General features: G+C 51.5%; 1 protein-coding gene across 23 annotated transcripts in view; it reads right to left on the reverse strand.

The window, feature by feature from the left end:
- Positions 1-990: 990 nt before the first annotated feature.
- TANC2 (tetratricopeptide repeat, ankyrin repeat and coiled-coil containing 2) overlaps positions 991-12,215 on the reverse strand; it is a 439,275-nt gene continuing 428,050 nt past the window's right edge. For 11 of the 23 annotated variants that reach the window (XM_051825096.3, XM_051825093.3, XM_051825092.3 and 8 more), the window contains 2 exons: positions 10,032-10,132; positions 991-8,465 (listed from right to left, as the gene is read on the reverse strand). In XM_051825096.3, coding sequence (XP_051681056.1) covers positions 6,494-8,465; positions 10,032-10,132 — 2,073 coding nt within the window. In that variant the 3' untranslated portion in view covers positions 991-6,493. The remainder of the gene's footprint in view (positions 8,466-10,031; positions 10,133-12,215) is intronic. The other 12 variants (XM_051825098.3, XM_051825097.3, XM_089316839.1 and 9 more) reach the window with 7 other exon arrangements.

Below are 12,215 nucleotides of genomic sequence, written 5' to 3' on the forward strand. Positions count from 1 at the left end.
CCCGCCCGTGGCCTTAGGGAAGGCGAGAGGAGGCCGAGACCCGACCGAGGCGTGTCAGCTCGCTCCCGTGTGCATCAGCGAGGCCTTTTAGTCAGGCTCAGGGCAGAGTCCAAGAATTCCTTTCGCTGTGGACCGTGACCTTAATGCCCCACGCAGGAATCGTGAAAAGCTGAGGCGTTGCCGACCACTTGTCCATTTCTAATTTCTAGTGAAACTGCAGCGGTGCAGACGCGTGGTGCTCGGCCCCCGCAGGGACTCTCCCAGAGACCCCAGGCCTTGAAGGCCTCTCTGGGGTCCAGGCTGCCCAGCCTCGGGCAGCCACAGCAGGAACGTCCGGAGGAAGTGGCTGCCTTCCTCGCTTGTCCCTGAGGCAGACAAGGAGGTGGCCGTTGGGTGGGAAGCACGGGGTGCTCCGGGCTGCCTGCTTTGGAGACAGGCTCCCGCTTCAGGGAGCCCGCAAGCTGCGCATGGGTCTGCCCGGCGAGGCCTGCGCGTCCAGCCAGATTTCCAAAGGAAAAATAAAGCCGCTGGGCTCCCAGGGCCTCAGCCTGGGCCAGCTCAATGCCTGCTGCGGCAGTGAGGTGCCAAGCCCACCTGGAGCTGGCGGCCTTGGGATTTGGATTCCGTGACTGGACTGGGGTGCAGCTTCAGCTGTCGGATGAAGCAGGGAGCTGAGTGCTCCCAGGCCCAGCTGGAGAAAACCTCTGCTGGGGAGACGCCCACCGCACCCCCACCCCCTTTCCCAGTGACTGCAGTGCCCCAGCTGCCGCCCCGCCTCGTCCTCTCCCAGGTGCCCAACCCTGAGGGGCTGCTCAGTAACGGGACTGAGACACGGTGGGGGGTGGCAGCGAGCCGCCCCCCAAACACCCACTTCACTGAGCCTTTGGCCTTGGCCTTGACCTGCTGAGTTCTTTCTTGGACGGGCATCTCGGCACTGCGGCTCACGTGCGCGCTTTGGGAGCCAGAAGGAGGCAAGCACAGGAGGCCGTGTTCCAAGTGGTAACCCTTTATAAATAAGTACATTTGCTTTCATACATACAGGTCACTGTACAGGTGACGGCCTGCATACATGGCAGGGAAATGCATTCATTGAACTTTTCACATCTATCTCACACAGCTCACATGTACAGACAATACAACTGCTCAAGCAAGTACAGCAAAGGAAAGGGTCTTTCCTGGCAGGCAGGGGCCCAGGCGCCTCTGCTGGGGGCGTCCCCACTGCACGAGTTCACAACTGTGTGGCGGTCGATATATCAGGAGAGAACAAACATGCATTGGATAATATACTGTACAGAGGAAGTCCTTTCCATCCGAGTTATAGAAAACCTAAAGGAAAACGAAGTGCATTAAAGCTTTTTCCAGCAAGTGTCTTGAAAGGACAGCAAAGAGGAAGAATCAAAATCCTATTAGTACAAATCACTCTTTAATTGTAGACTGTACACGTCTGTACTAATTAAAATCAGCTTGGATTTGGAGGAGACAGAACAGAGACGAAGACGCTGTGCTAGATGGGGGGGGGGGGGAGGGCGGCTGTGCCTACGTGTGGACCTGCCCTGAGACTGGCAAGGAACTGGCCCCACTCAGCAGGCGTCAGCCAAGGGCGGGGTGGAGATGGGGGCTATGGAGGAACGCAACGGGAAGTTTAACTTGCAGGATTTCCAAAATGACCTTGAGTGAAGTGGAGATCTGGAGCCAGCATCTTTCTCGTCTATTTTTCTCCCATAAATTGATACACAGTAAGGCAGGTACATTCAAGTACTGAATTTTCCAGAATTAACTCTGGTCCTGGGGACCAAAGGGATGAGTCCCCCTAGCCAGATTTTCTGGTTAGTGATTAGCAAAAGAAAAATCCAGCCAGCAAGTGCTATAAGAACAAAGCAGCTAGGCCACTTCCTTTCCACAGAGTAGGTCTACTGGGGTGGGGGAGAGCAGGACAGCGCTGCCGGCCTGCATCCAGCTATGGCCCGGCAGCTCAGCCTAGTGTCGGACTCACAGAGTCAGCAGGAAGAAATAAGATGATGGGGTGAGGAGACATGGAAGTAACACTTGGTTTTTGGTGTCCAATTATGCATTCATTTGGTACTGACTTTCAAAGCTCTGACTGTGGCCATTACGTGGCCGCAAGGCATCAGACACCGGGAGGAAGGTCAGCGACACGTCAGCCCTTGAGTGGTCTGTGTTGTGAAAGCAGTGGATGAAGACCCAGTGATGATTCAAGTAGCTCTGCACAGTGGCTCCACCAGCCCCCTTGTGCTTGTGTCCAGGCCCCCAGCCAGCCACCTTTTCTTGGGAGCAGCCAGAGCTGAGTTCAAGGCATTGCATGGTGAAGGTTTCCATGACACGTCTTTGTAGGTAGCGCTTACCCCTAAGCCCTTTGTTCACTGTTGTTAGTCATGGTAGATGGTGGCTCTGGAATTCCTAGAGGAAAAGGAGAAAAAGCCACGTCTCCCACTGAGCACCAGCAGGGCAGCTCAGCCCTGGGCGCGCTGGCAGCAGCTGCCGCCCCTGCAGGTCGACTTCTTGAGAAGCGGGGGGCAGGGTGGGCAGCCCTGCTGAGCTCTGGAAGCCTCGACAGGAGCCTGGGCACAGGGGTGGGTGCATCCCACCCCCGGGGGGAGCCCGCCCCATTCTGCGGCAGCTTCAGTGATCTGGTTCTGTCCAAGGCATTTCTGCAGTAGAAAAATAACTATTTTTGAATCAGATACCCGACTGTGACACCTGTAGAGTTGTGAGTCTGAGGTGGAGAGGAACTGAGAAGAGAGGCGCTCCCGGGAAAGTCAGGGTCCTCTACGTAGCCATCCAGCCACCAGAGCAAGGCTGTGCGGGGAGGGCTCTGTAGTCAGCCTTCTCCCAGCCTCTGAAGAGCGTTTAAAGGGCTCGCTTGCCCCAGCTGGCACCGGTGCACGAAGACCCCTTCCAGGCCTTTGTTCCTGAACCTCTAAGCTTATGGGCCTGCCGGCTGCTCTGCGAGCAGCCCCACCAGGGAGATGCTGCCATCCTTGCTCCCAGACAAGGGTGGTGCAGAGCCACAGTGACACCTAGTGGTAAAGTACGGTGAAGCACAAGTGACGTCCACATACCCCACTGCATGTAATTAAAATCTAAGGAAAAATACTTATGGATATTAAAGTAGATACTGATTAACTTTTAATTTTTCTATTGGGTACATCTCTGGAATATAAAAATACCAATATTTAGAGAGGGGTTCACAAACTACTATACAATATAAGGATTGAGAATACTTTTCTCTAAGCTGTTCTGTTTACAATAATTTAGGAAAACTGCAGGATAATCCAGGTTTAACTAAATTGGCAAACTTGTACATCTGGACAACGACCTGGGATACTGTACAAGATTCTAACTCATGGAATTTTCCTGAGCCATCGCGTTTAAGTTAAACACATCTAAAAAGGGTCATGTTGGACAGAGACGAGAAGGGCTTGTGCTCTATTAACTTGGGACTTTAATAGTGCACGCCTGCCACCCGGCACAACAGCAGACACAAAATGGTCTCCATTTGTCCATGCCGAATTCTCATGTTACAAGATTTTCCCTTTACTTTGTAAATAAACATTACTTTTTAATTGTTAGTTGTGTGCCTTACTGATCCAGTAAATAAAGTGACCATGTCTCAGGAGTCCCTAAGAAAATTGCTGGAAAAGCACTTTAAAATCACTGTAAATATTTTTTGTATTTAAAAATTCTTAATCTTTTTGATGCTTATATACAACAGTTATTTCTTGTGCTATAAATGTTGTGATCCACTGCTTGATTTCTTCCTTTTCCTTGTGTTTTTTTTCTTGAAAAATACACTAAAAGACAAGAGCGATTCTGCTATTTTCTAATGAAGACACTACTCACACTTAAATATCCAGTATTTATCGGAGTTACAAATTCAAACAGTAAAGTGCACCCATTTATAGACATGATGTGATGCAGGTCCAGCAGTGGAGGAATTCTGGGCAAAGGGGACGTACAGGGTGGTGACAAACCTGCCAGCTGACAGTCTGTCACCTGTCTCCGTTTCAGGGTGATGCAATTGGGTTAAGTCAGACTTGCCAGTTTCATTTGAAAAGTCCCCCCTAGCTGAAGCCAGACAGTGACTCTGCAGGTGCTTGTTGCTGGGCAAGGGGCATTGCGAAGATACAGTACTAAGATCATTCCATGGCAGTGAAGTAGCAAAACAGGGCACAGGCATCTGCTTACGGGGGTTCCGTCTCCTGCCCCAACAAGCCCCGCACGGCATTTCCCAGTCACCACCACGGGTGCCCTGGTGATAGTCCTTCCCTCCTACAATGGCTACAGAAGAACTGATCCTGACTGTTGATAGTTTAGGCATTTCGTCCAATAGGGTAGAGCCCCTGCGTCTCTGGTCCAGGAAAATGGAAAGACCCTGGGGAGAAGTGGGATCAGTGGTCTGTCTGCGAAACCGCAGGACCTGTGCACCCACCTGAACAGGTGAGTGCAGGTGGTGTATGTGGCCTTCCAAAGAAGAAGGGGCCCTTTTCTAACAGACACCGAGAATAACAGCTCCTCAGTGAGCAGTGGTTACAGAGGGGTAAGCCGCAAAGACACTGAGAGCTGAAACTTGGCCGGAGAAGGGGCCCGGGCTGCTGAACTCCAGCTCTAGGCGGAGGCTACAGTGAGCAGTTCATCTTCGGGGGGGGGGGGGAGGAGAGCGAAGGGACAGAAGGAGGGGAGAGAGAACTGACGCCTGCCTGCTCTGGCCCAGTAGGACACAGTCCCTAAGCATCTGTGATAGAGGAAAAGAGCCTGGGTCCTGGGGGGCCCAGCTGTTTGCATTCAGCACAGCTGAGTCCAGGCCTGGGGGAGGCCAGGGAGAGGACGTGCCCACCTGCTGGGCAGAATCTAAATTAGTAAAGAGCTGTTTCTCAGCTCTGTGCTCCGCTGCCCAGTGACCCTTTCTGAGGACACTGTGGGTGTGATCACAGCTGGGTTATCAGGAAACCTCCCTCCCTTGGAGCCCTGTACTCACGGGAGCAGAATGACTCCTAGAACAGACAACTAATGCTCTTCCGTTTAGTTTGCTGGGTGAACGGTCGGACGTGCAGCCAGCGCCAGGCTGTGCTAAGGCTTTGGTTCAGTGTTCTCGACACCTGCTTCATAGTGCCTCAGTCCTCAAAGGTCAGGTTAATAAGGGACCACAGGATCTACAAGGTGCTCGGAAGTGCTGGCTCCCTCCCAGGGCTGGAAAGCAAACTGAAACAGGTCTTTGTTCACGCAGAAACACTTTGTGCAATGTCTTATATTCAAACAGCACTCCCCCCAGGACACTTCTAGACGCCATAGATCTTGAAATGGAAAAGACAACAACTGGCAGGGAGTGCGAGGGCGCTGGTGGAGGCCCTGGGAATCGAACAGTCCCCAGAGAAGCCGACTGGCTTCTGTTCCTCACTACTCCATGTCGGTTTAAGAAGAGGGCCAGGAGAAGACTCAGCTCCAGGCGAAGACCCACTAAGAACTGTTACACCAGCCAACCCTTGGGGAGTTTGCGCTTTATGGACTAGGGCGCCCTGTGATGGATCCGGATCTAAAAAGTTGGTTTCTCCATGACAGAGTTTCTACAGCCTTTCATTTAGAATCTGGAATAATCTTTTTGGTAATTTCTATTTATCTATTTATTCCCTTTACTATTCCTGGATAATCAGTAGCTTTTAGAGGATGACTGTTGACTAAATTTCTAAGGAATATATCTCAATGAATTTTCAAGAAATATCCACAATTCTCATCTAGTTTCCTTGGCTCACTGAAATATTTAAAGGGCTGATTGTTTCTAAGTGTTCCTAAAATGCTTCTTGGAAAAATCAATGTAGTGATATTCCTAGTAATTGCATTGGGTTTTTCTTCCAAATTAACAGACATATTTCTTCCTTCTCTCCCTCTACTAGATTCTTTTTACTCCCATAAGGAGACCAGTAATAATTCAAATGGATGTTCTAGCCCTGGGGACTGCAGGAGCTGGCAGTCTGGGGGAGGAAACCGTGGCGGGAGGGTGCCGGGCCGGCTGTCTGGGTAACACTGGACAGGAATGCAAAGGCAGGGGGCATCACACTCTTACTTAGGTTCCTAGAAGAAAACAAACAAGGACATCTTATTGGGGAAAAAAAAAAAAAAAAGGAAAAAGACATTTACACAACAAGAACATCAGTGAAAGCGATTGTCTCCTGGAGAAAGCTGACAGTGTGTCTGATCTCCCTGGGTTAAAGCACACAGCACAGACATCTCCTCGTCGGCATCTGAAGAGAGGGAGAGAGCATGTGGCTGGGGCACAGACAAGAAAAACCAAAGTCCTGGCTCACTGAGGCCAGCTTCCCGGTCGGCTGCATGCAAAGGATTTCCGCACGTGGGCTGCCACCTCTGAACACCACACAGGAACTCCATGAGAAATTAAGCCAGAGAACTACCGTAAATGTGGAAACAAGCCTGAAAATGTGCAGTGAACACGTACGGGTCTCACTCCAACCCACGTCTTTTAAACATTAGACTCCACAAATGGTCTCTTTGGTTTGAGAGGGGACGTCTGCCCTTGCCGAGGGTCCCGGGACAACTGCCTGTACAGGTTGTCCTGGTATGCCTGAGCCACAGGTAGGGTCCGAGCCACCTTCACATCGGGATAGGAGGCGGCCTGGCTGACTCTCTCCAAGAGGTCTCCACGGGACCCGTTAGCCAGCATCCCATGGGGGTTGTAATAGTCGTCCTCCAGCAAATGGCCATTCTGTGCATTGTTGGTTTTGTTATAAAAGGCAATGTTGCTGATGGATGATGGGGGGCTGAAGGACTCAGGCTGAGGCAGGTTGCCTGGAGACGTGGGGCTGAGAACGGTGTCTACGGATGACACTGCCCAGGTCCGATTCTGCTGGTGAAGGTGGGGGTACTGTTGAGTCCGGGCTGTTTTATCTATGATCCCCATGAATGGTGTGGTCCTGGATCGGGTGGGCTCACTGGGGTAGCCTCCCTGAGTGGGAGACACTGGTGACAGCTCATCACATGACCTATCGTATGCCGGTTTCAGTGGGATCTCCATTTGCTGAATCGAGGAAGATGGTCGGAAGGTAGGAGTCAGGTTGGAGGTGGATGAGATGCTATTGCTGGAAGGAGAGAAGCGGAGGCCTACACTCTGCGAGTGCAGCAGTGGCCTGGGAGTCGGTGGGTGGGGTTTGATTTCACTGGGGTTGACACTAATAGGTCTTCTTATTAAATGCGACACATCAGGGGAACCTAGTTGGCTGGAGGAACGCTCCAGATCTAGTTTTGAGTGACAGACTGGATAATAGGACGCTGACTGGCTACGCCCGATCTGTGGTGTCTGGCTGTATCGCATGCCACCTCGATATGCGGAGGAAGGTCGCTGTGGAAGATCTTCTTTGGTCAACCCCCCATGCTGACAGATGGCGCCCGCGCTCAAGCTGGCCTGGACATGCTGCACTGGTCTCCCGTCCCCCACAATTCCTCCGATTGACCCTTGATAAACCAGCCGGCTCTGACTCACTCCTATGTCTCCTTGTGAAGACTGGTACTTACTAGCCATGGGATGGGCTACTTGCCCATAGGCGCCCGTTGGGATGACAGTGCTTGAGTGGACTGCTGAGCTGGGCTGGTTACTTCTCACAATCTGGGCCTTGGCAGGCTGGAGCCTGAGCCCCTGCTGGGGAACTGCCACAGGAAGCTGAGGCATCTGGTAGGGTCGCTGGGCCATTTTGGATAATGGAGACTTTGGTCTGCCAGGAAGCTGAGTAACGTTTGTTTCTTGCTGATAGCGCACAGGTGAACCAGACTGGGATCTGTAGACACTCATACTTTCAGCTGGGGGGCTGGCCCGATACTGAGGGCCTCTCCGAAGTGGGGAAGGGGGAGGACTTGGGTATTCTTTGCCCTGTCCCCCCACCGGAGGAGGGCTAAATCGGTAGGATCCAGCCTGATGAGCTGGGGAAGTATGTGGTGGACTAGGCCTGTAGTGAGAGTTCTGGTGAGTTGGAGAAAGAGCAGGTGAGGTGGGCTGATAGCCTTGTCTAGTCGGAGAGCCTACAGAACTACTGGACCGGAAGTCAAAAACCTGATGAGAGCCGAGAGGTGAGCTGGAGATGTAAGCAGCGTCCCGGTGGGCTGGAGAGGAGGGTGGGCTCTGGATTACTGGGAGCCCCTGGCTGGGCCGAGCCTCTGTCTGGAGGCCGATGGAGACATTTTCCACGTCCTGCTCCAGGTACTCCTCCTCCAGGATGTCTTGTACAGAGTACACATCCTCGTGCGGTGGTTCAGCTTCCGGTTCTTCTGGCAGCTGCTGCGGGGGCTGCTGTGGCGGGGGCGGCGGCGGGGGCTGCTGCGGCTGCTGCTGCAGCTGTCTACACTCCTCCTCCACTCTTAGCAGCAGCCTCTGGATCTCACGGTTGTTTGGACACAGCTTGATGGCCTCATTCAGGTCCTCTAAGGCTGCTGCAAACTGTCTGCTTGACAAAACGCAAACACAGGAGCTGGAGTTATTCTGAATCAACTGAATCACAAGAGCTGAGAACAAGGTCACTACTTCAGAAAGCCGTGCTGGCAGCTGTGGGAGTGTGTGTTTCGGTTTAATTAAGGAAGGAAACAAGCAGGCTGATGTTGGGGAGAGCCCCGCAGGGCTCCCTCTCAGCCTTCTTCCTTCTGGCCTCTCTGGGGTTAGTGGACCAAGTCCGCAGTGCGTTAGCCCAGCCAGGCCCTTCAGGAAGGTTCTCAGTGCCCCAATGCATACCAGGCAGTAAGAGGGTTGGCTGGGGTTGTCATTTACAGGGTCACTGTCAAGTAGCTTAGGAACACAGCTAACTACAGTATTTTGTAAAATTTTGCTTGTCCAGCAGGAGAATCTTTTTATATTCTTAACAGTTTGGTTCTAAATTTCAGGCCTATTCCATCCTAGGCCAGAACCCTGTCCTCTCCCTGCCCTCCCCCCAGCATTGCCGGCTCCAGTTCTCTACTGGGCAGGTGAAAGTTGCTGACAGGCAACTGGGGCCTGCAGTGGAGCTGATCCCAGGGAGATTCTCATTAACAAATGAAGAGATCAACTGTTAGAGAGATTCCAATCCTCTAACACCGCCTGAAAAGAGGCGACTGGCCTTGTGAGAGGAACAATCCAGAGGGAAGGAGAATCTGAGTGGAGCTATCAGAGAAACTCCCTTACCCCAGCTGGTTAAGGCTGTTAGCACTGTCACCATTGCCACTAGCTTTAACCTGGGCTTGATTTTCATGACCAGTTCTCCCCAGTGAACCCCAATTCTTTCCCATGCAGAGTTGAGGACAAGGTGGGATGCTGGGCAGGTGGCACAGAAGACAGTGGCATGGAAGACAATGTCACATCACCCGTCACCCAAAGCTCACGGAGAGCAGGCTCCAGGTCCCTCCGGAGGCTCTCCTGCCCAGTGGCCAAATGACAGCAGGTGGGCAGGGGGAAAGGTGCTTCCCGTAGGCCCCTTCGATGCTGCAAGCAAGGACCTCCAGTCTGTGTGTGTGTGTGTGTGTATGTGTGTGTGTTGGTGGTGTTGGTGGAGGTTTGATGCCACCAGATTGAGGGGAGCTCCAGAAGGAAGATTAAACAAGCCAGGGAGTCCCCAAATGCCTACCAGAAACAGGAGCCTGTGATGGTAAGTGACCCATCCTACGTTTCCCCTTGAAAGCTCTGTAGGATATTTGACTTAAATGGCCTTTTTAAGTCTCTTAAGCTTAACCAGTGTCTCTTAAGCTATCTGTTTTGGGGGTTGAAAAGTGATTGAGATGTGGCAGAAGCTTCTTGGAAGAAGGTGCCATTCTCCAACATAAACAGGCAATTTTTTTCTGAAAGGAAAAAGCTCTCCATCTCCAGCGCCCAAGGTTTGTCAATCTTCAGCTGAATGCTATGCTCCTGAAGCCGTCCCCAAAGCCTGGCCCTGAGAGTCCTCAAGGACAGAGACATCTGGGGCCTTATGCCCCGGGGGCCTACGTTGCTCTGGCCAGATTTTCAGGAAAGAGACCTCTTGCTTTTCACCCTCTCTCTCTCTCCTCACCTGCTGCTGCGTTTGGCCCTTGCTCTTGCATAGTAAGCTTCATAAGATTTCGGTTTCAGCTCCAGGGCCTTAGTAGCAAATTCCTCCGCCATTCCAAAATCCTGTCATTACAATAGGTGTGCAAATGAGTCATTGAAGAGAGATGAAAAATAGACAACTTGGGAACAAAAACAAAATTATATGTACATTTCTTTGACATTTATGGAGGGCGCCCCTGGGATTCTGGACACACCTGCCATGGCTCTAGCCATGTGGCCCTCAGAAGTAACGTTCCTTCTTCCTTTACCTAGGAGGCCTTCCAGCCACTCACTGGACGGCACCTGCCCCGAGTACTAAGTCACTTTTACTTTGCCCTCTTTCTGCCTTTCTAACAAGTGCTTTTTAGTCAGAAGCCAAATGCCAATCTTTCAGGGAAGTTGGAAACCTCAATTCTGGCTGTCCAGGCACACAGCGGGCACCCATGGATACCTCCCGGGGACCCTCGTCTGAGGCCCACATGCTCCTGCCGCACACAGCAGGCCCTGGCTTTCTAAGGGACGACTGAGAAGATGTCCTGTGAAGTAAGGAGGATGGGGCCCAAGCTCAGGAGGATCACGTGGACGATGCAGACCAGATGGAGTGGGAGTGTGAGGCCGGGGGCCAGTTCTCTGCTTCCCCACTCCTTGGAGTGTGCCAGGTACTTAGATTTGACAAAGCATTTAAATGATGTAAAAATTCTTAACACATAGTAGGTGCTCAATTAAGTATAATTTCCTTCTCTGGTCTGTTCTTCCTCCTAACTGTTCCCTTACCTAGGAAACACTTAAAAAAAAAAATGAGAGGACTCTGGTTGTGATGGGGCAACCCCTCCTGGAGGAACATGGTCTCAGAGCTATGGATCTTCATTCTGAGAACCCCAGGACCAGGGACCAGGTTTCTTTCTTTTCTTTTCCTTTCTTCTTCTTCTTTTTTTTTTTTTTTTAAGATTTATTTATTCATTTGAAAGACAGAGTTAGGCAGTGGCAGGGTTGGGTGGGGGGAGATACCTTCTATCTGTTGGTTTACTCCCCAAATGGCCATTATAGCCAGGGCCAGGCCATCCTGAAGCCAGGAGCCTGGAACTCCATCAGAGTCTCAAATAAATGGGTGGAAGGGGCCCAAATAATTAGGCCATTTTCCACTGCTTTCCAAGGCACATTAGCCGCGTTGCTGGATCGCAAGTAGAGCAGCTGGGACTTGAGCTGGTGCCTATATGGAATGCTGGCATTGCAAGAAGTGGTTTAACCAGCTGTACCACAAAACCAGGCCTGGACCAGTATTTTTAAGATCCCCTTAATACCAAAGTAAAGGGGAAATGTTTTTCTCTTCTTTAATGGCAAAGCCATAATATAGCATGATAGCCTCTGATTACACTCATGATTCCTAAGGCAGCAAACAGGCTTTAGGCAGTACAAAGGCCCTAGGGCATAGGCCAAAAAAAAAAAAAAAAAAAAAAAAAAAAAGGAAATTTTCTACTGAAGACGACAGACTTAGGTGTTTAGTGGAGTGTTGGTCCAAGGGAGGTAATTATCACCAAACGAGGAGCTGGAGAGAAAGCAGTCTATCTTACACGGGTCATCTATCTCCACTGTTTCCAATTTACCCTTCCAGTTTTTCTTTCGGGGTAATTACTACTTATGGGGATTTCAGCACATTTTTAAGTAGATTATTTGCTAGGGAAAAAGAGAGGTCAGCAAGCTGACACTGCCTTACTGAGCTGGTGCCATGGGAGACCCTCGGGGCCAAGGCTTTGGTTTTGTGAGAAACCATAGCAGAAGAACCTCACTGCTTTCCGGAGACAGCTACTCTCTCAGCTCACCTCCTGGGACACTCCTCTAGGTCCCCACTCCCCTTGGCGCCCTGGGGCAGCTCTCTCTCTCAGGCTACACCTGAGACGCCTCAGGCTGCCTCAGGGCTTTCTTTCCTCACTGTTAGGGTTCTGTCCTGGAGGGGCGGCCAAAAGCTCACATTACAATCCACCTCCCTGGAATGCCAGCTCCTCCCTTGCCGCCAAGGCTGGCATCTTGTGTCCGCACAGGAAGCTCTCTATGGATCAGCATTCCTGTTTGGCTCAGACTGCACCTGTGAGATGCGCTGGCAGAAGTCAGATTCTGGACCCAGTCTCAGCAGTTCCTGGTGTCTGAGAGAGGTACCACGGCTCAGGAA

The sequence above is a fragment of the Oryctolagus cuniculus genome, chromosome 17 (genome assembly GCF_051225735.1).
Source record: "Oryctolagus cuniculus isolate XC-2025 breed Fujian yellow rabbit chromosome 17, ASM5122573v1, whole genome shotgun sequence".
Classification (NCBI taxonomy): Eukaryota; Metazoa; Chordata; class Mammalia; order Lagomorpha; family Leporidae; genus Oryctolagus; species Oryctolagus cuniculus.